The sequence below is a fragment of the Lutjanus erythropterus genome, chromosome 3 (assembly GCF_056507025.1).
Source record: "Lutjanus erythropterus isolate fLutEry1 chromosome 3, fLutEry1.hap2, whole genome shotgun sequence".
Taxonomy (NCBI): domain Eukaryota; kingdom Metazoa; phylum Chordata; class Actinopteri; order Lutjaniformes; family Lutjanidae; genus Lutjanus; species Lutjanus erythropterus.
The window spans coordinates 36,309,850-36,336,582 of NC_139319.1; the positions used below are offsets into that span (position 1 = coordinate 36,309,850).

At 40.5% G+C, this 26,733-nt stretch overlaps 1 protein-coding gene across 1 annotated transcript; it reads left to right on the top strand.

Moving 5' to 3' along the window:
- jupa (junction plakoglobin a) lies at positions 1–26,074 on the top strand. Its single transcript, XM_084715975.1, has 15 exons — positions 1–153; positions 15,788–15,837; positions 16,760–16,930; positions 17,070–17,317; positions 18,758–18,996; positions 19,161–19,362; positions 20,690–20,834; positions 22,256–22,359; positions 22,449–22,787; positions 23,397–23,549; positions 23,673–23,792; positions 23,893–24,043; positions 24,668–24,789; positions 25,086–25,125; positions 25,812–26,074. The coding sequence occupies exons 2-15, from the start codon at positions 15,825–15,827 to the stop codon at positions 25,943–25,945; spliced, it is 2,181 nt and encodes a 726-aa protein (XP_084572101.1). The 5' UTR covers positions 1–153; positions 15,788–15,824; the 3' UTR covers positions 25,946–26,074.
- Positions 26,075–26,733: the final 659 nt, after the last annotated feature.

A 26,733-nucleotide genomic window follows, 5' to 3' on the forward strand; every position in this document is an offset into this window, starting at 1 on the left:
ATTTTTGTTCAGAGGACTGTCGGCCACCAGCAGCACCAGCAACAGCAGCTGTGGAGAGAGTGAAGTGAGGAGAAATACAGGCAAGTGTCCCCGTCCCGAAGAAAAACAACCCTGACCTGGAATAAACCAAAACGCGTCCGTGTGTTTCGACAGGTAAAGAAGATTCATTGGATGTGTATTTACTTTCTCCGACTGTCTTTAAACTGCTCATAGTGTCTTTGTCGCCGACGTATGCGTCTTTTCATCGTCTTATCGTAGAATAGTTTGTTCTGTTTCTTATTTAACTGCATATGCTTGTGTGGGATAATTTGCGGTTACGTTTTTTCCTCTTTTTCTTACCTGCGTGTGAATCCAGCCGTGTGTTTGGTATTCATTTCCGCATGCCTCAGACTGGACACTAACTGCTGCCGTTTCGGAGTCCAGCGCGAGCTCTCCAGCCGCCAGAAGTTTGTTTTTTCCCGACAAGTTAAATGTTAGTACTGTCCGAAGGGTCCTAAAAGTCCAAAGAGCTCTTTCTGTCGAACCATGACGACGGTTTTGGCCCCAGTATCGACCAGTAAACTTGACGTCACTTGTCAATAGAGTCCCAAATAGACTGGCGTTAGTGGTGTCCAAGTATGTGTGTGCGCATTATCGGACTTTTTACTCATTTAGAGAATATCTTTAAAAGAAATAAATTAAGATGTAATAGAGTTTGTTTCATACCGATAGTCTCATACATGATCTTTTGTGACTCTTAACGTGTCGGCATGGCAACGATTAGAGTTGTCAAGACACCAGAGGTGTAAACTTGATGCAGAAAAAACGACACTCAATCCATTTTTCGATAACACGATTAAAAGCAAAAGTAGTCGGAGGTATAGAAAATAGGATCACATTGCTGATACAGTAAAAGTTGCTGAGCACCGTCTGGTTTTGCTGCAAGCCAGATTTCAGGCATGACAATCAAATACTGGACTGGACTGAGGTTTTGACTGAGCACTTCTTTTTTTTATAGTTTCAATATTATCAATATTATCAGATGTTAGGATTGTATTGTTTTTAAATGCATGATATCGAAAAAGTATTGATACTTTTGACGACCTCAGAAAAAACAAAGCATTTATCATTCCAGTTAACTGATGAATATCAACTTAAATAGTGTTAAAGTGATAAATCAATTAGTCAACCTACAGAAAAATAGTCAGGAGCTATTTTATACATGATTAATCTTTTAAGTCTTTTTTTTTAGTTAAAAAAATAAAGCAAAAATGTACTTGTTCCAATCTCTCACATATAGGGATGTACATTATCGAGAGCTGATACAGATAACTGATAATTACATGTGCATTACATGGCCGACATCCACAAGAGAACTGATTTTTAACCTGATTTTTTTTTTTTTTTTTAAGAAGTTCATATAAAGTGTAGTTTATGCACACCTGAGGGTAAGAAAGGCTAAGATGTAGTGAGCAAAGATGGATGATTTAACATTTAATAGCTCCAAGCTAGGGATGGATACTTTATAGAGACTAGTTATCTTAAATTTTGGATATTGTTATATCAGGAGATGGCATATGTGTTGTCTTTTCCTGGTTTTAAGGGCTGCATTACAGTAAGGCGATGTAATTTTCTAAAATTGCAAGACTGTTGTAGCTGTTTTATTATTTGAATTTACCCATTTAGTCATTATACTATCCCTACAGCATTGTCGCAATATCAGTAAATATTGATATTGAATATCATGATATTTGATTTTGTGTATATTGCCCAGCCCTACTCTGACCTAACCGAATCAAACTAACATCATTATTACAAGTTCATCAAAAAACTTCACAATATACTTTGACTTATATAGAGAATTTTGCCTAAAAATACAAATTAGATGCTTTGACAGAAGCTCTCACATCAGATATTATTATATTAGATATATTAGCAGATTAACTGTTAGCTGTAGCACTCAGTCTAAATATTTGAGCTCATGCAACAGTAAATAACAAAATGAGCTAATCATGCACGAGGGAGTGAGCTCTTTTTCACATGCATCTGTAATGCATGACACTGAATAATGAATCATATCTATAAAATGTGTTGCTGTTACTATAGCTCCCATCCACTCCCGCACAGCTGTTCATGTCAGCAGTGATGTCTCCAGGTGTTGCCAGATCTTCCATGATGTCATCGTTACCTTAGTTCGTAGATGCTCCAGACTTGACAGGATAGCAGTTTTTCAGTCCTGCTTAGTGGCCGCAGGAGCACACTTTTCTTTCATTAGATTTCATGTGTAAATCCACTGAAATCAGCATCCATCTTAAATTACTTTTATCTTATCCGCTTTTTTCTTATCCGATTAGGTAATTTGTGGTGCCCTCTGCAGCCAACTTTAATATCTGGTTAGGTCAAATTTGACATGGGTCACATTGGAATTAGAAGTTAAACAGCTTTTCTTCAATACTGAGCCTGTCTCTTGGAGTATGAAACACTAAACCACATTACCCATTGTTCTCTTGTTCAAATTATCAGTAAGAAACGCCATCACAAAACACCAAAAGTGGCGCTTAACAAGTTTGTGGCATCCAACTTTTTTTCTGGACCAATGCGTCCAGCTGAGGCTGCTGAATGTGTGTCAGGTTGAATAGGACGGGGTGCCAATACTTTGTGCCAGCCAGGCCTCCACCGAGCCTGCCCTGTGTCATCAAGTAGTGCAGTGGCAAACAGCACCCTGGTTGGAAAGCTGTTCATGTCTGCCCTCAGGGAAGAGGGCGGATGGGTGGTGGGACGGCGGCATGGGGAAAGGAGGAGGAGGAGCGGGGGGTTGACTTACTGTAGATTTCGCGGCTACAGCTGTGGTGGCACGGTGATAATCTCCCCCCTCCTGCTTAATTCCATGATACTGTCCTACATAAGCAGAGCAAGAGGCCAGGAGATCCTTCAGTTTATAAATAGGTCTACACTTTGCAAGGGGGATTACTGTATGGCATATATCCTGACCTCTTTGTTTAGCCTGGAGGATTTCTTTTTCTCTGGATTCACTGTCTTACCTTGTCTCTGTCTGTGTTTAGTCGTGCCTCGCCAAGTACTTTCCAGGGGCTCAGTTACAGCCACTCAGCGCACACGTCGTGTGACCTGCTCTGTGTTTGCATATCACCCTGCTGCCTCTGTATTTTACTGTTCCCATGGAGAAGGGCACGCAGAGAGATGAAGTTTCCCATCAGCTATGATAGGGGTCTTTGTGGTTGAAGTCAAAAGGGAGGCGGTGTGACGGTGTCAACATCTCTACAAAGATAACTTACACAGGCTTTAATAGGAGATCTTCATCAGACAATGCTGTCGTTGGGGATGAAATGATTACCGTTGTCACAATAAAGTTCAATTAGATTCAAGACAATTAATACTACCATTTCAAATTTTAATTATCATGACATGATAAGTGTGTTTGATTACAGTGCTTTGATAAAACATAGTAAATTCTGTCCAGCATCAACCAACGTTAGCAATAATCTTCCTGAGGCAGGTGCAGCAGCAACGTGGGTTTGTTTGTGTTGAGGGAAAACTAACATCACAGAGGTCACTATAATTGTGATATGTAATTTTCATACTGTTTCACCTCAAACTGTCATCAAACCAAAGCAGATTTATTCAACCCTACACCCTGTCACACCCAGTAAAAATAAGATATTTGTTGCAATATTTGATATATTGTTATATTTTTATTTTTTGTATTTTTTTAAAACTATGTTGGTGCTACTAAAAACTGGGAGAGAAAGAGGTTTTTAAAAGTCTCTGTGTTGTTCAGCTCTCAGTACTATTGTAGCTTCTAACTCGTCTCTGTGGTTTGAAGTTTATTTCTCTCTTGTGTTGCTGCTTGTACTTTCAGGGATCTGCTTTATTTTACTGTCTTATGTTCACTTTCAGTCGTATAGGAGTTGTTTTAAGTCGCTGCTGATAAAATCCCAGTATTTCCTGATTTTGCTGCTGTAATGGAGATGCGAATCCCTGCTATGCTGAGCCAAGTCAAGCCAAACCAGCACATATGTATGTAAAAGGTCTGTAGATTCCAGAAAAGGAAAGAATTTCGAGTGTCTTTGTTTAGGATTGACTACGGTAATTAAATAATTGACAGGATCCTCTGAAAACATGCACTCATATAAAAGATTTTTGCTGTCACTGACAAAAGATAAAGTCAGAAGCTTCCAGCAGAGCACTGTGGCATAATGCTGAGCAAGTGGAGCTGGCACTGCCCAGCTGAACCCTACCCATGACAGTCACTGGCATGAATTATTCACCCTCAACAGTTCTCTTGGTTGGCCCAAACGAGGACAAGAAAATGTCCCTTACTTAAAATGTCAAAGGCCTAATGGCTGCTTCGTGCCATCACTTGTACTTAAAAGCCGTGTGAACGTCTGCCAGGTTGGTCATTTTAAGTCGACTCCTATCAGAGCTCTGTCCAAAACACTCATGCATCAGGATAACAGCATGCAGGAAATAACTGAATCCTACAGTTTTCTTCATGAATACATTACCATTGATAATTTTTTCATTACTGGTGGTGTATCCAAGCAGGCAGGGAACGAACCAGATCCCAGCACTGACTCAAAAGATAAAGTTTTCACAGTTGGATGATTTGGCTGAGTTGTACTTCTTAGCATAGTGGCTCCAATGACTCCTGTGGTGTCTGTTTTTCTCCTCCTCCTCCTCCTCCTCCTCCTCCCTGTCCCTTAATTACACTTCCATGAGAGATTGAGGAAAGTCAGGGCAGCAAGGGTGTGGTTGAAACGGAAAGCAAGTCACCAGGGGAGTGCGAGTTGTTAGATGAAGAACAGCATCTCACAAGGAAGTTAATTTTGCATACTGTCACCCTTGACTGAAGATCTCATAGTTTTTGGTTGTGTTTTCTGTTTCACTGCTTTTGAGGGATTTCATGCTCTCATGGCTTGAGAAAGTTGTGCAACCCTGAGGCCTGTAAATACTTTAGAAAACACTGGATAAACTGAAAAATGCATGGGCGTTTTAGACAATCAAGGCTGTTATTCTTCCTCTTTCTTTTCTTTTTTACTTCTTCTGAAAGTTGACATTTTGGAGGTTATCATCTGACAACAGCAGTACATGAAACAAAAGACGTGACTGTTACTTAGTTAGCTTTCTCTTTAGATATGTAGGCTTTATTTTTCTTTTTTCTTTTTATTCTGGTTGTAAGAACAAACTTGGAACATGAACTGAGGAGGGCTGTATTCTTTTGGGTCCCTTTAGACTTTTGCCCGGCTCTCCAACGAACCCCCCTTCCCGCTCCCTCGTGCCTCTAATCTCCCTGAAAAATTAATCATCTGTCACATCGCCTCAGTGCTCAGCAGCACACCGATGCGTAGCAGTGGCAGTTCAAGAAATAACTCCCTGTCAGGCCTTTTAAACAGGGCTTTGGATGCAGCGTTGGCCACCAAACTTGGCCAGCGAACACACAGAGCCATCTTGATGTGCTTCAGCCTTTTTGGTTGCATCCAGTGGGGACACTTGAGACCCGGTTTCCTTTTCACTGTGACAGCAGTCAATGGGACAATGCGGCTACTCTTTTCCTCTCTACCCCAAACAAAGTAGCACAGAGGCTCTCTGTGCTGTATCAGAGACTTAGTTCATCCTTTTCCTTCCTACCGCCAACCAAACAACATGAAGAGGCGAACATCCTACTTACTGTAGAGACAAAATCATAGCCCTAAAAACATATTTTGGGCTATATCACAGATTTGATTTCACTGAAACATACTGTATGTCTGAAAGTATGAGTATGATAAGCATATGAAGTAAAACTGATCACTTTGTTAAGATAATATTAGTGTGATAGCTATATCAATTTCCATTAGTGTGTTAATAGGAATTTCCATTGTATTAGCATTGTGCGAACGGTCTAAGCGCTACTCATTTATACATATTTTTAAAAACTGATTCAGCAAAAAAAGATTGATTCAGGGATTGTAAAAATAATCACAATGCCTAAAGGTGGAAATATATTTGCTTTTAACTACGCGTTCACATACACACCCCTACGAATCCCTACGCTTCATGGCTGCCTCGCAAATCCTGCGTCCATTTGGAGCGATGGTTGTGCGCGTCCTCAGAAATTAACGCTACGCATACACAAACGCATGGTTAAACAGCAAGTATATCTCCGGCCTAAAACGATCAAGCTTTTTCTCCCACCCAAGTGGCCATCAAATGTTCAAATATTGAATTCTTTAAATGGTTAAAATCAAATCTAGCCATTTGATTTCCTTATCTTTACGATGTATTGTTCTCCTGATATGGAAGATAATCTTTGGACATCTTCTGTTCCTCCCACAACGTCTGATAGTTAATAGACCATCTTGTGAACTTTGTTGCTTTGCAAATGAGGGTTTATTGCCACATTGGGTGCACACATTTTTACTCCTCCCCTCCCTCTTTATCAGCTTCATGTAATCTGATCCTTTTCTGCACTTGGGCACCTCCTCCGGGAGAGCTCACATTTCCTTTGATTCACAGCGAGGTCCCACAGGGAGTAAACAACTGCACACCAGATAGCAGCCACTATATGGCATCCACTGGCTTAATTCAACTCATTAAAGTAGCTGCAGTGAATCAACTGACAGATCTAGGGCCATTATCCATTCTGCTGCTTATTTTATTCATTGGCACGCTGACTGTGGTTGACTCTGTTGTTGGGAATCAGGAAAGGAAGGGGAGCGTGCTGTGCTGTTTCTGCCACGTTGAGACAAATTCAGTTTGTGTGCTGTTGCTCAAGTGTTCTCCAGCAGCAGTATCTCATTGTCTGTTCTGTTCTTTCTCTGTGGGCTCTTGGCATGGCAGCGTCGCTATGGTCTGGATTTTATCAACTGCCTGTTACAGTCAATTGACGAATGCTCTCTCTCAAAATGTTAGAGCTTTTTACAAAATGTGAGCTTCTAGCTTCAAGATTCTTACCATTGTTTTGCGTCCACCTTATGGAGAAACTAGCTGCAACAATTAATCCATGAGTTGTTAGCTATTAAAGTAGCTATATGTAGTAATTTTGTGTGCAAAAATGAACACTGCAATCCAAATAGTAGTTGGAGCTATAGATTGTATATTAATTAGGTTAAAATCATATTTAATATATAGTCTATGGTTGAAACGAGTTGTTTCCCCCTGCTCCCTCCTCCTCAGACTTGGGGCAGCTCTGCAGAAGCTCCACAGGAGTGCAGGACATGTGCAACATCATCAATTGACATTAACAAGTCCTACACTGTGAGTTGATCAGCTGTTAATTATCTGTCAGTGTAAATTTAAGCCTCTTATCCTAAAAACAAAAGCACACTGCTCTGAAAATACACAATCTGGAACTGGAGTTAAGTGACTGCCTGTCTCAGTTCCTGCCAGACTCATTAACATGTTGCTCAGTTTAAACATTATAAACATCTACTGCTTCTACAAGATTATCAGTGATTTCTTGTGACTCGTAAACAGACCTTTACTCATTTGGTTGAACATTCAGCTTTAACCTGAACTCTAGAAATAGAATAGACACTGTGGCTGCCATTTTGATATCAGAGAATCAAATATTTCAACTAAACATGTTTTCTTGATCTCTGAAGATATATCATGATCAGTTTATGATTTATAACAGTAAATCTATTACAGATTTCACCGTTAAATTCATCACCGATGATCTTGATAAGAAAAGTCAAAATGTTCTTATACCAGCTTGTTAAATATGAATATTTTCTTGATTCTGTAGTCCTCAATGACCGTAAACTGAATATCTTGGCGTTGTGGACAAAACAAGATGGACCAAAGCACTAATCACAACCCTAGTAGGAACAGTGAAGAAAGTACAGCTTCTGCTAATAAACTTCCCCTCACTGACCGGACTGCCCAGCAGTGTTGGTGAGTCAGATAATGTTGACCACCACTTCCTGTCACCCACCACAATAAATCCATTAGCTGTGCTCCACTTCACATCCTCTCTTATTGATTTATAACAAACAGCTATCCAGTTAGCCCCCGCTGCCTCCATTACAGTGTCATAATAGCTATGGTTGGGTGAGTGGGGGACAGGGGATATATGGTTTGGGGACCAGGAAGGTTAGTGGGGGTGTTAAGTTGTCTCCCATTGGGACAGCAGAGGAGATGCCGGGAGCACAGTGTCAGCTGCAGGCTGTCTGCTCTGGGGGCTCAGCTGGCCGCACTGGTCATTTACTGTATCAGGAGGATTGGGCCCTCTAAGTATAGGGCGTTGTGTTAAAGAAACAGTTTATTGTAAATAACAGGAGTGTGCGTTGCATGTCAGGGGACATATATGTGACAGTATGTGTGTGCGTGAGGACAGCCTATACGTGAAATAGTTGATCTGTGCAGATGGTGCAGGAAGCTTTACAGATGTGTGTTAACATAATCTACTTTATTTGCATGTCAGCCTAAACATGACATTAGCAAGCCTGTTAGAAATCACAGACCGCCACGAGGTTAAGTTCCTACAGCAGAGCCATAATGTTCCGTCGGCCATGAGAAGCTGCAATTTACATAAACAAATGATAAATTCTTGCTGCAGGAATGTAGAAAGAAAAAGCTTGACATTTTTCTTGCTGAGAATTGAATCACTCTAATGTCTGTGTTAGGGCCTGACAGATACTGGATTTTTGGGGCCGGTACTAATATTAGGAAGTAAAAAAAATTCTGATATCGATATACATGCAACACGCATCTTTTGCAAGGATCCATAGAAAGTTGACACACAAAAATATGTAATGGGTGCAGGTTATTTTACAGTTTAGCAAGAAAGGTTATTGTCCAAAATTATATCAAGGCAGTGAAATATTAAACTTCCACTGGTATTGTTTAACAATGATAAATAACCACAAATAAAAAAAACAAAAATAGATGAAATATATAATCAACCTGAATTTAGAAAAAGGATTGAATATACATGAAAGGCTGCCTATAAAGCTACCAAATACAATAATCTGCATTATATTCTGTTAAAAAAAGTTTTCATATAGGGCATATCAGACAACATATATCCTGATACCCATATAGACCAGTGTAGCTGTAATAGGCCAGTATGGAGCTGATAATATCAGTCGACTAATTTAGGGGTTGAGCTTTGGTCTAAATATGAAACTCCCACCAGGAGATTCTTGCTCAGTGTAAAAACAACAGGCCACAGTTGTGCAGGCAGTTACGTGCAAGATTTTATTTCCTGATGTTTTTACTCATTAGTTTTTGTACTGATTAAACAAACAAGATATAACAATACTTAAAAACGTTAATTGTTGAGGTTTAGAGGTGCTGGTAGGGGCATTTTGTTATCTTTTGAAAACCAGTACAAACCAGTTCTGGTACCTGACTGGTCAGTCCTGAAATATTGATAAGCTCCTGGACAAACGATACTGCTGTCTGTATTTATGTTATGTTACATGACCAGCTGACAGGGCGAAATGTGTGGGCTCACTTTACTAAATTTAATGACCAGCTAAATGAAATATCTCGGGAGAACAATTTAAATGGTTTCTTCTGTAAAAATGTAAGAATAATTTTTTTCACATCTTTTTATGTCATGGCTTTTTTTGGATTGAGTTGTATCACCAAGTATTGTATCGATAATCAGTTTCAATATTCATGAATCCTAATGATACCCATTCGATCCTTATGCTAAGATAAGCTAACTGGTCGCTCACTCTAGCTTTATGTTTAACTGGCTTGAGAGTGGTATCAATCTTCTCATCTCACTCTCAGCAAGAAGGCGAATAAGCACATTTTCCAAACTGTCTTCGTGCTTGATATAATTTTGCAGGCTTAATCTTCTCAGGCAGGCATTTAAAAGTCTAGCAAAGCCCTGTGACATGATGTTATTTACACCCCTGCATGCCAAACAGGCATGAGGCTAAATAACAAATCACTGCAACCTCTGTAATGTATGTTAGGAATACGACCAGTGTGCATCTCCAGCCCCCCTGGGCCTCTTCCCTGACCTGATTCATTCCTGCTGTGACACAAAGAGGAGTTTAGGCCTGCAAAGTCAAAATCTGGCCTGCTGCAGTGTTTTTCATATCTATAGACTGAGTTTGTAACTGCATGACATCTTAATCATTGGGAGGATTTACTGAGAAAAATAAAGTGCGCGATCTACAGTTTAACCCCTCTGGCCATTAGGTGTATTCAGCCTCACCCAGTTCTCTCATACACCCACGCACTCTGCTGCCACACCCTTGTTGAGAGCTTGTCACTGCTGGGGAGACACTCCCTGTCTAGCATGCCTGTGGTGGTGGTGAGGGGGGGGGTGGCAGGATAGCAAACCTGTTCTCATGATCTGAGTTACTCATCTATTGTCACAGTTACAGTGTCCTCAGTATGTGTTAGTTTCAGCAATTTACGAGTGAGTCACTGAGAAGTTTAGAAGAGTTTCATGTTAGAAGGGTGAAAAACTGTGCACAAGATTTACGCATGGACACAGGACAGAATATACTGTGTTAGTGTGGAATGTCACACCAGCGTTTCAGCATTGGGTGCTGAACAGTATCCATCTCTGCTTTTCTGTTGCAACTCGTTCACTGGCAGCTTTCACTGATCCGCATTCCTGGTTTTACTGTGCAGGGTGTTTTTTCTGGAAGAAGCCCCCTGAAGACCTCCACAGAGGTTGTTGCTTAACAAGATAGTGGGGGCAGGGCTGACAGTAACAATTATTTTCATTTTTGATTAATCCGACCATTATTTTCCTGATTAATCAATTAGTTCTTTGATCTATAAAATGTCTGAATAAGGTGAAAAATGTTGATCAGTGTTTCTCAGATGCCAAAGTTAACATCCTCAGGTGCCTTGTTTTAACCACAACCCCAAAATATTCATTTTATTGTCATAGAACAAATAAAATTGACATAGGACAAAGAAACTAGAAAATATTTACATTTGAGAAGCTGGAATCATCAAATTGTTGACTTAAAAAAATGCTTAAACCAATTAATCGATTATAGTTGGCGATTAATTTAGTAGTTGACAACTACTTAAATGAATTGTTGCAGCTTTAGTGGGTGGTGATGGGTGTGAGATGTGTGTTTTCCTGAGTAAAAAGTGCAGCTTCCATGTTACTGCGTGTTTGTGTGGGTGGGAGAGTGGATGGTGTCGGTAATGACAATGATAAAGCAAGGTACACTGAGAATGAAGTGATGCATCACTCATTAACTGGAAGAGTGCAAAGTCCAGTCAGAGGTACAAACGCAACCAACAGCTTTTAGTCAGCACTGAACTGTGGGGGAGGGATCAGTGGATAAGCCTCGATACTCTTTTTACTTTCACTGTAATAATCATAATATGCAAAACAAGATGTTTTATGTTTTTTTCCCAAGTTATTGAAATTTGACAACAGCAGCATAAAAACAGTAAATCCTGAAATATATCAAACATAAGTAGAGCCAAACAGATTTTTGAGGCCAATACAGATATAAGAGAGCAAAAGAAAAACTTTATTAGGAATACAACATAAAGAATATGTACATAAACACACATCTTTTGTGATGATCCCTCAAAAGTTATGTAATGGGGGCAGCATATTTTATAGTTTATCATCCAAAGTGATATCAGTGCACTGAAACGGTAAACCTTTACTGGTATTTTTCAGTTTCTAAATAATGGTAGATAAGAAAAAACACAAATAGAACAAAATATATGTAAAATATATGTATATATTAAAATTGCACTAAGCAAAGGGATCACATACACATAAAATTCTGCCTGTGAAGTGAACAAATAAAAACAATCTGCATCATGTAACTTTAAAAAAAAGTTTTCTGGCAACATATATGTCAATACTGATATAGACCAAAATAGCTGTGACAGGCCAATATTGGGCCAATCATATCAACTGTTTGATATATCAGTCGGGCTGTAAACATAACAGAAATCAACATTATAAGAACAGTGAAATCATGCAAAAACCTAAAATGAAGTCCTTTTATAAACTAGTTTAAGAACACTAAAAGGAAAGGAGAGTGATTTTCTTGACTTGGGCCACAGTCATCATGATCATGTGGGGAAGTCAAAATAAATAAATAAATAAATAAATAAGGCAAAACCCAAGAGGCAACAACACTTATCAGCAAACAAGTCAGCATAGTTTCAGACATCAGATGGGTCAGCAGATAAAGCCCCCACAGTACAGTGCCTTTTCTGGTTACCTAGGTGATATGTGGGGCGTGTCGCAGCATTGCAACAGTTGGCTGAACTCGCTGCCTCGCCCAGGAAAACAAAGACTACACAAACACTGTCACTGATTTAAAGAGAACAGGGAAGGTCTGTGCGGCCACGGTGTACACGCTGCTTTGAATACAAAAAGTCACGTTGGTCTTATTTTACATCAGTTGTGTCTGTGCCTTCAGTAGCAGTGGATCAAAATGATTTTAGTTTGCCTGATTTATGTCACTTTATTCCCATAGCCAGCTTGTAGTTGCCTACTATCTTGACAAACAAGCCTTCATGCTTGCGTTTAAAAAGAGGCCACACCTTTACATAGAAATGTAGGAATACACTGTGATTACAAGCATAGTTTCTGCCTGTGCCCTTATGAGTCAGTGCATTATCTGTAAGGTAGCATGTAGCTGCAAGCACAGACAGTCCTCTGAGGCCTGGTCCTGCAGGATCTCATGCCAGACTGACTACAGCTGAAACTCACTGAGCTACTGCTCCTGTGAAGGTAAAAGTCACATGGGACATCTTGGGACATCACAGGAACTTCAGGTTCAGGTGAACAGATTAAACACGTGTGTTTCGACAGCAAATTAACACATGCAGCCCCAAAAACGTGGCGGTTTGCAAGTGAGTCCTTAGTCCTAGAGTACTACAGAGAGAAAATTCAGGTCAGACATAAACTAATGAGGAACATGCACACATTTTGCTTGTGCACACACACTATTATTGTCAGTTTCTTCTTCATATAAATTGTAATGAAAAACACAGCCCTGCTGCAGAAGCTGCAATGACGCATGCACGCACGCACGCACAAAAACACGCACACAGTATGATGCCTGGAGGAGAAAAAGTGGGCTGGTACGTCTGAGGGACGGAAACACAATACAACACGTCCTTATGCAAAGCAAAAAGAGGAGGGAGTGGTGCTTGCTGTTGCTTATACATAACGAACCGCTCTTCTGGGAGGCAGCGAGACAAAGCATCTCATCTTTATACAAATTCCTTTCCTCCAAAGCCATAGATCAACTCTGATTACAGTACTCACTACACTGTTAAGTATGAATTTGTTCCATGAAGTTGAATGTGAGCAGAGGTAAAGGTGGTAATTGCGGGTTTATGGCGCATTTTGTGCCAACTCAGCAGCTCGACTCTGTGGCTTTTAGCCCCGACTTGTTTTATTAGTTGTAACGACAGATGATAAGTGTAGTTGCTTATTGCAGGAATCATGTCGTAACCAGCTGTTATACACAGGATGGCAGTGTGTTTTCTGTTTCTTTTGTCTGTTCAAGCCTTTGTTTGTTGACTTTGCTGTGTGTAGAACTCCCCGGTGCCTCCAGGGCATCTGCAGAAATCAGACTCTTACATGCATACTACACACACACACACACACACACACACACACACACACACACACACACACACACACACATGCACATACACACTGTGCTCTGCAAAGAATCCTGTCAGTAACAGTGAAACATCTGAAAATACTTGTAACCAGCACAGTGAATGCATTGTACTCTATTGAGCATATGTCACATGCGGAGTGGCAGGCAGCTATTATGAATGCAGATTTTTTGTGTGTGTGATGAAGTGGATTTCTGTTGTGGGTGACAGTCAGGCTGCAGAAACGTGGATATAGGAAACATTCATACGTGTTCTGACAGTGAGAGGTAATTTTAGGTCTGTGAAACCTCGAAACAAGGAAGTCTAGAAAAATAGTCTGGGTTTTTTAGCCTGCATTATAAAGCTACAGATTACAATCTAAAATAAGGATCATGTACGCAAAGGCAATATGACATTTAGTTACAGGAAGCAATATTTAATGAATATGAGGTTCATACTAGAGACATAGTCTCATATTTATGTTCTGGCAGGAAGTAGATGATCTTACTTTGTCTGGGACTCACTTTTTGCAACCCAGTTTTGTCAGTTTTACTTAGAGGTGAATGTATTTAATTGTAAAGCACAGTTAAATAGTTTGAAAAAGGTTATTTTAGAATGAGATATAATAGGACATCTATGTGAGGATTGAATAAATGCAGTGATTAGGGTTGGGTATCAGTACTCTATACCTTTAAGTCAGGGGTGTCAAACCCAATTTCCTCCTGGGCAACATCAGCTGTTTGGTTTTCCTCAAAGCGCTGATTGTAAATGAAAGACCATATTTAGAAAAACATATCTACTTGTATCATATTACATAAGTGCCTTTACATTCAAGTAGTACTGGTTTTAGTATTAATCCTAGTATTAATACCTAGCTCTCTCGTCAATTTTTGCCATTTTGCCTTTCTTGTTTTTTTCAAAGTAAAATCCCTGCATTCGTTGTACAGTTGGTGAATAAAGCAATTGATCTACTGCAGAAGCTACAGTCCATTATAGTCTGTGGTGTGCTGAAGTTGAGCATAGCATATTTGATAGAGCTGGCAGTTCAGTAGTGGTGTTAGGAAATAAAATTGTTGAATCATAATTAAGTTGCTTTTTGTTGATATAAATGTAACTGATTGTGTTAACTTGACATATGATATCAGCATGCCAAGATGCCACCAAAACATTCAGAGTATGGCTATACTACACCCGAGGCACCCTGTGGATAAAAGCGGTAGTCTTTCTACTATAATAACCACAAAATATAACTCCTGATGTTTGTTTGTTTGTTTTTTGTAAATACACAGTACTATTCACTGTAATTTTGGTTGTAAAAATGTGAACACAGGCTCATTACATCTCATTTGAGATGGCAGCAGTCATACAGAAATGGCTGATCTTGAGGACAGTCATGTTAACTGGTATAAGTCATATAGAGGCATCAGTAATAAATAGAGACTGTGTCATAACCAGTTAAAAATCCCCTGTAGTAGCTTTATGCCTACTGGTTTTGTATATTTTAAACAAAACCAAGCTCTAGTAGTAAGAAGAAGAATTTTTATTAGGAAAACAAGCTCATGGAGGAGGTCTACAGTAGGACAAACATGCACCAACAAGTCAGCAGTGGTTACACAATCTTGAGCAATGTTAAAATAAAACTACACAAGATGCCTCAGGATGTCAGATTACCAGAAAACTAATCTCTATGAACACATTTAGTTATGAGATTGCTAAAAACCTTAAGTCATTTTGCAGGGACTTTCTCAACGGTTTAGGTTTGAGTGTGACGAGGAGTATACTCACTGTCTGTATACACACTCACACACACACTCACTCACTCAGTGGAGTCGAAACCTGACGAACAGGTTCCTGTTTGCCATGCGTCAGCAGCAGGCTTCTCCCACGGCTGTATGGGCGGAGGCTCGGGGTGAAAGGTCACTTGGAGTGGCCAGCGTTCCTGACTTACAGCTGTCTCTCAGCCCACTTCATTCTCACCGTCCCATGAGCCTCTGCTGCTGCTCTGTGTTGTCATTTTCAGGTCAGGGTGCACGGCTGGGAGGGGTCGTCTTGAGAGCTGTCACACTTCAGCGGCATCTAAAAACTGAATGACAGTGTTTTGTAAGAGAGCAGAGACCTCACTGGAATATTTATTAATTCATGAAAAAGAGACGGCATATAGTGAAGTTTACCATCTTCATTACAGCAGAAGAAGTGTTTAATTAATTTTGACTTTGGCTCTCTTTGTGTTTTTTAGGTTTGCTCCATCGTTGTTTTGATAGCGGGCGGCAAGGATGGCAATGCAGAGTAAGTGATCCACAGTTAACCTCTTGTTTTTATGTATTTTACCGCCGTATTTTATTTCTTCTTCCTACATTTCTGTACACTCTATTTAAATAATATAGTGATTTTGTCCAGATAGACCCAGACCCAGTTTTAATAATCCTGGGGATATCCAAAGTTGAAAGGAAACTAAAATAGGCACAACAACACCTCCTGGCACGTGGCCTTTACATGTGGCCATTACTGCAAACAAGCTAACAAGCTCTGTCATTCTGGAAAAAGACAGAAAGTTCCATCAATGAAATTCTGGCTCACGGAACTGATACAGGATCCGATTTATCAGTGAAGGCAGGTTAAAAGACTTTGAGAAGATTTGGCAACCTTTAGTCTCTCATCTTACAAAGGTAACTGAATCTGCAGTTCAGGGCTTGAGGTCAGTTATGAGCTTGTTTTTTGTCTTTCCTTATTTATTTTGATCTGTAGGAGGCATGTTTTTGCTGTTTTGATATTATGTTTGTCCATATGGAAAATAAGCATGATGATGCCATGTTTTTGTAATCTTTGAAAATTATGCTCACCATTTGAAACAACAAATAATACGTCTCTTGATTTTAGAGTAAGCTTGTGCATTTTCATGGTCACTTTTGTCAACTCATTCTGCCCTACTTTTAAAGGAGACTGTTGAGCACTTTGATCATGACCTTTCCTACTTCCAACTATTGTTTTCACATATTTATATTGAGGTCACTTCCTTAATACAAAGTATAACAGAAGGTTACTCCTGTAAAACTGATCCTTTATGTGGTGTAGAAGTAATACACTGCTTAACTGGGGAGAAAAATGAGGGAAACCCTTAAATATCTTGACTCCATGTTAATTTCATCCAGTTTTGTTAATGTATTACCTGCCTTTGACATCCCACAATCCCTCTCTTTATGCTTGGCAGTGGGTGAGCCTGACAGCGGCATAATGAAGGTGGCAGACTGGCAGGAGGATAGGTATGGCATAGACTCAGGCATCCAGTCTGGAGCCAACACAATCAGAGATGATGGCGAGTATACCACCTCCAAGCACTACACCATGACCACCACCACCACCGTCACAGGCGGAGAACCTGGTAAGACAACATGCAAGGGCCGAACCAGCCGATATGCAATAGCCTTAACTGACCAATCGCTACCAACCCTCTTAAGTTACGTTGCTGTATCTGTCAAGCTTTCCATTCTCACACTGCTCATCATCTCACTTGTCAATAGATTTGGACTCGGTCACTACGAGAACCATGCGGGTGCGGGCTGCAATGTTCCCAGAGACTCTGGAGGGAGGCACCACCATCTTGTCCACTCAGACAGACCCGTCCCAGATGACAAACGTCCAGCGGCTGGCCGAACCCTCCCAGATGCTCAAGACGGCCATCATCCATCTGATCAACTACCAGGACGACGCTGAGCTGGCCACACGTGCTGTGCCTGAGCTCACCAAGCTGCTCAACGATGAAGACCAGGTGAGGAACGCGCAATCATGCCCATACACATGCGCACAGTGTTGTGGTAAAATCTGATGTCCTATCATCATGAGATAATTATATTGAGTTGAATATATTATCATTGTACTTAAAAAAAAGTCTATTGTACTTAAAACCTCTAAAAACTCCAGATCTATATTATATATGTTGTTGAGCTGTGTACTTACATTTTCCCTAAATGTTCTGACAATGTTTAACTGCAGCAGAAATCTAGAATTTTTTCAAGCTAATCATGTGTTTCCTACCAGCTGCTACTTGCTAGAACTTCTGAGAAACACAGGATATGTCAGAGAGTGAAAAAGGAAGTCGGACAACGTGACTAAACATTACGTGAATAAAACTTTGATAGTTCAGTCTTCACTCAAACAAGAGGAAACGGTTAGCTTGGCTAAGAAGACAACAGAATTCAGTAATTGTTATGTCTCATTTTCATATTCTGTACAAAAACTGAAGTGTAAAAATGAGGCATTGTGGTTTTACAGGGGTTTATTTGTCGAGCTTGTGTTAAGCTAAGCTAAGCTGGTGTCCATCTACTCATCTAACTCTCAGCAAGGAAGTAAATGAGCATATGTTCTGAAAATCAGAATAGCAAGAATTTTAATCATCTGAAAAGTTTAAGTAATTTGTCAGGAAAAATGGCACTTGCTGCTTTTCTCTGTTTTTTGTCATTGCAAATATAATATTTGGGGTCATTTTGAAGCTGTTGAAGTCATCTTGAAGTCATCTTGAGCATTTTAAATTTCACCTTCTATTAAAGAAGTACCATTTCTGAAAACATTTAAAATATTATTAACTCTTAACTGTGAATAAGCTCTTCAAAGGAAGCTGTCCGAGCCAGCTCACCTCACATCATTTGAAGCTGATTTTTCTGTTTGACTTCCAGTGGCTCAGCACTGTCCTGTTTCCTGTTATGAGGGCTAATTTCACCCAAGAAGACACTTGTTGGGGCAGTTTAGCCTCCAATGGCAAAATGCCCAATATGCATAATGTCGGACTCTCATTTAACTCTATTTCCAGTATACTGTTAATATATCTGACAATAGCCGACCAGAAATCATGTACCATTTCACAGTCATATAGCATGTGGACCAGTGTACCCCTCTCTTTGTTGTATCATCAGCAGCTATCGACCTTCCTAAGCCCCAACCTCTTTGATGGAGTCCAGTAATTGCGATTCATTATTTGAAATTAAATTAGATGAGTCTGCATGTCTTGGGCCATGGAGTACCATGTCTGTCCTGCTTCCTCAGAACCGGCATTGTATATTAATTATTAGTTAAACAACTACTGTTTCTGGTGCCAACTAGCGAGGATAGCAACATTTCATTGACTACAAGTCTAATCGCACACATCCCTCATACTGTATATATTATTTCCACCAGTAATATTGAAGTGTTCTTCTCCCCGTCCTCTCATCAGGTGGTGGTCAGCAAGGCAGCACAGATTGTAAACCAGCTCACACGCAAGGAGGCATCGCGGCGCGCGCTGATGCAGTCTCCTCAGATGGTGGCAGCGGTGGTGCGGGCAATGCAGAACACGAGCGACATGGAGACAGCACGGGCCACAGCCAGCATCCTCCACAACCTGTCCCACCAGAGAGAGGGCCTGCTCTCCATCTTCAAGTCTGGAGGCATCCCTGCTTTGGTCCGCATGCTCAGGTAACTAAACCACAAAGAGAGAGAGGAAATTATTTGACTTTAGCCACCTATGACCTTGATTTAAAAAAAAAACTACCTACAATGTCACTTGAAATGTATTGAGTTATGGTATCTAACAGTGAGCACTTCCAATAGTGACATTTTCCTTTAATGCTCTCCCTCAGCTCACCCATGGAGTCTGTGCTCTTCTACGCCATCACCACACTCCACAACCTGCTGCTGCACCAGGAAGGAGCAAAGATGGCTGTTCGCCTGGCTGACGGCCTGCAGAAGATGGTTCCCCTGTTGAATAAGAGCAACCCCAAATTCCTGGCCATCACCACAGACTGCCTGCAGCTGCTGTCTTATGGCAACCAGGAGAGCAAGGTGTGTGTATATAAATATCAGTACACGTACAGGACTTCACATTAAGCCTTTTCACTTGCTTGCCCTTTAGGAAAGTAGCAGGAATGTTTTACATGCCCGACAGCCAACTTACATACTGAAATGAAACTGAAGGCCTGTTAAAAATCAACAGGATGTGGACAGTTGTATTATGCTTAAATACTTTTACCTTTGTAATCCTTAGAATACAGAACATTCACTTGTAGTGAAATATTTTTACAGTGGACCTAAATACTTCCACTTTTTGTTAGCACAAACACAGCCAATTGCACCTGTGTGTTGCTGAAACTTCCCCTCTAAGGAAGGTGGTTTTGTGGGTAACCTGTGTGTGTAACAGAGTCTAGTTGGTTTGCGGTTAAAGTGAGTTTTTCCTGGTGTGTGTGTGTGAAGGGAAGTTACGCTACTTCAGCCAAAAAGTGTGTAGATCAGCTCAAGTTTCAGTAATAGTTACTGAAAGGCGGTGTGTTGTGTTTGCCGCCACAGAAAAGAAATAAAAAGCCTCTGTTGATGTTTCACTCTTCACAGCGGAGCCAGTTTAGACTGTGAACAGCTAGTCAGCAGCTTTGAGTCACGCTAAAATCAGTTAAAATAGCCTAAAACTGCAGGTCTACCAAAGAGGTTTCAGAGCTGCAGAGCTGGAAGCCACGCGGTTCAGATGATTGATTTCAGGAACATTGTAAGTAGGGAAGTTAATAATTAATCATTGATCGATTAATCGCCATTAAGAAAGTCACTGATTAAAAATGTATTAACCAATAATGTATGTTTTTATGTACCAAAATTTGCAGCCCTAGATTGTAAGCCAAAAACAAGACAGTCGCTTATCATTCTACTGTGCTGTGTGTTTGACATCAGTGACACAATCAGGAACACAGGAAAACCGATAAAGACATCACATCTATTTTTTCACTTGCCCAAACACGTGTATTAGACTTTCCACATGCCTGACGACGGAGTTTATCTGCCGTGGGCAAGTGGGCAGGCGTCAGTGTCGAGTCCTGATGTAATACAGTGGCTGGTACACAATATGCCAAGTATTGTAATCTGAAACTGTGCAAGTTCTCAAGCTGGTGTTTTTGTTTTGGGTGTGGCATGTGAACGGAGTCGTTCAGGTGCTGGAACAGTGGGTGTATGGGTGTGGTTATTTGTTTCAGAATAGTCAAATGAGTGGAAATTGATTGGTGTTTAACTGCCTGGACAAGTCACACCTTTGCACGAGTGGTGGATTGTTAACCATGAAGTTCCTGAGTGTTAATGAATAAAAGTTACTGTCACACAGACTTAGACAGCCTCTCTCGCTCTCTTGCAGCTCATCATTCTTGCCAACAGGGGTCCTGAGGGTCTAGTTCACATCATGAGAAACTACAACTATGAGAAGCTGCTGTGGACCACAAGCCGTGTGCTCAAAGTCCTGTCTGTGTGCCCCAGCAACAAACCCGCCATTGTAGAGGCTGGTATGTAATAGATGTTTTCTGTGCACCTGTGTGTGTGTGTTTGTGTGTGTGTGCAAGGTGGTCCTACAGGTGTATCAACTTTTTGTTACATGAACTGTGATTAATGGCTGCTTGTCAACCACATAGCTACATGACAGCACAGTTTATGAGATGCTGCTGAGAGCTGCGTGAGCTACACTCAACAAAAATATAAAATATAAAGCAACACTCTTTGTTTTTGCTCCTATTTTTAATGAGTTGATGTTAAAAATATTTTAAGTTTCCTGTAAGCTTTGTTTCTCTCACATGATGTTCACATATTTACAATCTGTGTTAGTGAGCATTGCTCCTTCGTCAAGATAATCCATCCACCTGACAGGTGTGGCATGTAGAGATGCTAATTAAATGGTATGATTATTGCACAGGTGTGGTTTGGACTGGTTAGTGTTGAATAACACTCTGAAATGTGCAGTTTGTTTTTGAAGACATTTATTATACTATGACTGTTTCGCATAGAGCTACGGATGACATTTCTTCTACTCTGCCTCTCATTGGCTAGAACTTGTTGCCTTCACCGGTTGGGTTGGTTAGGTTTAGCCATGAAGAGTAATTTGTTAGGGTTAGGGAAGTGTTTCTTTTTACACCACGTACCACCTTAAAAAATATTAGGTTCTGTGCCACCATTATGACTGAATTACAGTAACATAGGCCAACACTATTCAGATAAGGACAGTTCATGCAGGCGGCAAGTTTATTCTTAATAAAATTATTTATTGCCACACTGCCTTCACAGTACTGCCATCATAACTTAGCTTGGAACTGGATAACATGTGCATGAATTCAACTACGTAGCACGCTGATATTGAAACAAATAAAAAATACAGGAAAAGAATACAGGTAATCCAAAACTTATTTTAAAATACTATTCAGAGATCTCATAGTATAGTGTATTCAGTTAAAAATTTGTGGCGTTTTTAAATTATTTTTTTTTTACTTTTAAAATTTTAGGAGATTTTTTTAGTGTACCACTAGAGAGGCTGTGAGTACCATCAGTGGTACGCATACCACAGGGGTTAGGGTGAAAATATCAGGGTAAGCCAATCAGAGGCAGAAAAGGGCAGGTTATGACTTAGACCTCCTGGGGAGAAAAAGGGTAAAGTGTCCTTTTATTGTGACCAGTTCAAGCCACATCTGTGCAATAATCCAGATGTTTAATCAGCATCTTTAGATGCCACACCCATCAGGTGGATGAGTTATCCAAGCAAAGAAGTGCTCACTAACACAAATTATAACAAATTTGTGAACAAACCTTGAGAGAAATAAACTTTTTGTGTGTACAGATGAAGTCTCAGATTTTCCACTTCAACTAATGAAAAATGGGAACAAAAACAGAAGTGTTGCATTTATAATTGTGCTGAGTATAACCTCTGTGTTCCCTGCAGGTGGGATGCAGGCTCTGGGTAAACACCTCAATGGCTCCAGCCAGCGTCTGATGCAGAACTGTCTGTGGACACTCAGGAACCTGTCTGATGCTGCCACCAAGGAGGTCTGTGTCCACAAAATCTGATTTTTTTTTATTCCTCATAATTCGTAACATGAAGAACTTTTCTGAAATCTTTCTCTTCCTGTTTCTAGGAGGGTATGGACGGCCTGCTGCAGGTGCTCGTGGGTCTACTCAGCTCAGACGATCTCAACATGCTCACTTGCGCCACAGGCATCCTGTCAAACCTCACATGCAACAACGCCCACAACAAAACTCTGGTCACTCAGAGCAACGGCGTGGAGGCGCTGATCCATGCCATACTGCGTGCCGGCGAGAAGGAGGACGTGACCGAGCCTGCCGTTTGCGCCCTGCGCCACCTGACTTCACGCCACCAACAGGCTGAGGTGGCGCAGAATGCTGTGAGGAAACACTACGGCATCCCCGCCATCGTCAAGCTGCTCAACCAGCCCTACTACTGGCCTGTCATCAAGGTAGAGTGGAGGGAGGGGTGGAGGGATGGTATCTGCTCTGGTGAGGGTCAGTGAGACTTTAAGGTCAAACGGAAGGAAAAGCAAAGTTTAGTAAAATTAAAGGACAAAACAAATTTGTCAAAACATGGTATAAACAAAACAGAACAAAATAACAACGAGAAAAGCAATAAGGAACGTGTCAATTTAAATAAAAAGAAATATAAAGGACAACATGACTTAAACACAAGTCTACAAAAATGTGTTTCCATCAGGATGGTGGAAAGGAGGACAGCAGGTAGAAAACAGGTGGCTTGAGGGAACATAACTTGAGGACTATGACAGAAACACATTGAGGTGTTAATGCGTTTGTTCCAAAGAGAACGATGGAAAGAAGTTGACAGATGGACAGAGGGGATGGCAGGTCCGGCAGAAGGCCAGATTCTCAATCAGCCTGAAAGAGCATGAAATGCTTATGACAGCAGGAACAGTATGTTTTACAAACACAGGATTCAGAGGACTAAATGTATCACTTCATTTTTCTAATGGAGAAGCTTGAAGTTGTTTGTCAGCCTTGTTTTAGTAGCTGAGCAGTAACATGACCATGTCTTTGCTTCTCCGTCCTGTCTAAAGGCTGTGGTCGGCCTCATCCGTAACCTGGCCCTGTGCCCAGAGAACCAGGCCCCTCTGAGGGATGCTGGAGCAATCCCCCGTCTGGTCAACCTGCTGCTCAAAGCCCACCAGGACGCCCAGAAACATGGTTCATCCGCCCAGCAGACGTACCAGGTACATGAGGGACTAGATTGAAAGGAGGTCACTGATTAATCTTGTGTGTTTTAAGGGATTTTGGAAATTATTAGTTGGGAATTGTTCATAAATTTCTGTATTGTTTTTCATCCTGCTCCTCAGGATGGAGTGAGGATGGAGGAGATTGTGGAGGGCTGCACAGGAGCTCTGCACATCCTGGCCAGAGATCCCGTCAACAGAGCAGAGATCGCCAACCTGCAGACCATTCCTCTGTTTGTTCAGGTAATGGAGGAAGCTGACGCTCTCACACTTCCTCGTCTCCATAATTAACTTCCTCGTGCTTGTTTTGTTTTTGCTCATTTCCTTCCTCCCCCGTCTGCAGCTCCTTTACTCCCCAGTGGACAACGTGAAGCGCGTGGCAGCTGGTGTCCTGTGTGAGCTGGCCCTGGACAAACCGTCAGCTGAACTCATCGACAGCGAGGGAGCATCAGCTCCTCTGATGGAGCTGCTGCACTCCAACAACGAGGGCATTGGTAAGACACCCAGATAATGCACTGCGATTAGCTTACCGTAATATAGCATTTAGTCATAGATGGAAAGGAACAGAGCCAATTTATTCAAGTGCTGTGCTTACTGTAAGCACAGTTTTCCAGGTACTTCAATCTACATGTCCAAGTCCATTATACTTTTACTCCACCACATTCAGAATGTCATCTGGCAGCCTGCATTTAAAGAATAAAATACAACCCTAAAAAAGGATACTTCATGTTTAGCATACAAACTGTGGACACTTTGCGTTTCAGGGATTTATTTTTTTCTCTTCACACCATTTGTGGGTTACATTGAAAATATTCAAAAAAGCTTTTAACATATTTCTGCTTATTAACACACATACACATACAAAGATGTATTTTAATTAAACACATTCATGCTGTATAAGTTTTATAACTGATGCTGTAAATATACTAAATCTGTAATGCCTCAGGGAGTCCAATAAAAGAAAAAATACCTATGCCATGATTATGTTTTCACTGTTACTTTATCTTTAAAACTTTAACCTGTGGTGCAGTCGAGACTTGATCCGTTTCCTTTCAATACAACCTCACTCTAACACATTATTAACAAGCCTGATTGTGTCCTGATTCTCTACCCCTCAGCTACATACGCTGCAGCTGTGCTCTTCCGCATCTCCGAGGACAAGAACTCAGACTACAAGAAGCGAGTGTCCGTGGAGCTCACACACTCTCTGTTCAGACACGACGCCGCTACCTGGGAGATGGTGAGTGTCTGGCGCCCTCCACTGCCAGCACACAACAACTGAACATTGAAGTAGATTTTTTTTTTTTTTTTGACATTTTTTCTATTCCCTTCAGTGCTTAGGATTTTGTTTACCTTTACTCATCTCTGCACCTTCATATAATGTTAATTACGGTTATAAAGTACATTCTGAGAAGCAATTGTTTTTTAAGAAACTTTATCACATCATCTTCAATAATATAAACTATAACTATAAGTTTTCTATATAAAAGTGTCTATTTTTAATTTGACCTTTTCCCCCTCGTGACCTCTCTGCAGGCCCACAACGCTGTCCCCATGGATGGACCGTATCCAGATGGTGAGTAACTATGGCTGAAATGTGCACACACAGCACATTCCTCAGCACCGGGTCACTCCACCACAGGGAGCGACCACAGCGCTAAAATGCTGTAATGTGCTAACAGGTTGCCTCGCTGCTGCAGATTACAGAGTCCATCTATCATCCTCATTTGGTAGCAAAAAAAATTTTAAGTTCTCTAGAACAAGGCCTAGCTTGTGTTGGTTTTTGTATCTTCTGCAAATAAGTCACAGTTCTGATCCCCTCTGCCTTTTCTTTGTTTTTTTTCCTTGAATCGTTTTCTCTTGATACATCACTACCTAATCGTCATTGCCAAGTCTAAAAGGTTTTCCCTCAATCAGTCTTCACCCTGGTGTGTCCTTATCTGTGTTTGAATCTTTTCTCTTAGTTCCCGTCCTTTTCTTCACTTGACTTTTCTCCTTGTATGGTCTTGGTATTTTCTGTCTCCTCTCAGAGCAAAGAGACTCTAAAGGAAAAAGGATTAGCTTCTCCTCACTCTGTGATCCCCGTGATCCAAAAATGTGCCTCACATGTGAAATGATTTCCACTAGCTTGTACAGTTTTCTATACTGCTACCTATCATGACAGCCACAGAAGATAAAACAAGCACAGGGGAAGTTCAATGACAAACAACCTTGGTCGTGTGTGTAACTAGTTTAACAAGTAAATGTTGTTATCTGTTGCAGAGCTGGATGCTGGTTTTCCAGGATACGGGGGATATGCAGCTGAAATGCCCATGGAGGGCATGGACGGAGGAATGATGCAAGATGACTACCAGCCCAGCCTCGCCTACGACAGACAAGGATTCACCGACTACTAAAGGTCAGTACGTGCAAATGTTACCTCAGCCAATCAGGATTCATCCCTTAACCATTCAGTCAACACTTCAAAACTCAGCTGATCATCAGGACCTGTTCCTTCAACACAATATTCACAATCTTCTCAAATAATCATCATAATTGATGTCACATTAAAAATGTGTTTATCTATAGAAATAACTGTCACTCCATTTTTTTTGTATATTTTTAACGTTTGCCTCGTATCCTGTTGAATCTCATTGGTTGCCCTTTAACATTGCACATTATTTTTCTATAATTGTTTTACTGAAGATTAGTTCTTGGATTTCAAGTTATTTAATATACGTTTTTATTATTTTCTTGTCATCATTATTAATCTCTTTAAGCAACTGACTTTTTTTTTAAACAGAGCTTTAAGATTATGTAGCACAACTGGCACGTGGTACAAGATGCAAGAGTATATTAACATTCAGCAATATACATACACAATATAAAAGTATTTACAAAATAAAATATGAGAATAGGTTAAATAAATGCCATGAAAGACATGAGCATTAGAAATATGTTTAAAAGGAAATAAAGACATGTAGAAAAATAGACTCAACATTTTTCAGATAATAATGCAATATAAAAAATATTTATGCTCTCAGGGTTGTTTTTAAAAAAAAAAACATCCACTCGACTCCAGGATGGAAAGAAAAACACATTTCTGTTTGTGAATTAAAACTTTTAGCAATAAAATTTGTACATTCACAACATGTTCTAGAGATTTGTTATTTTAAATTGTGGAAGTAACAAATGATTTCTTAGG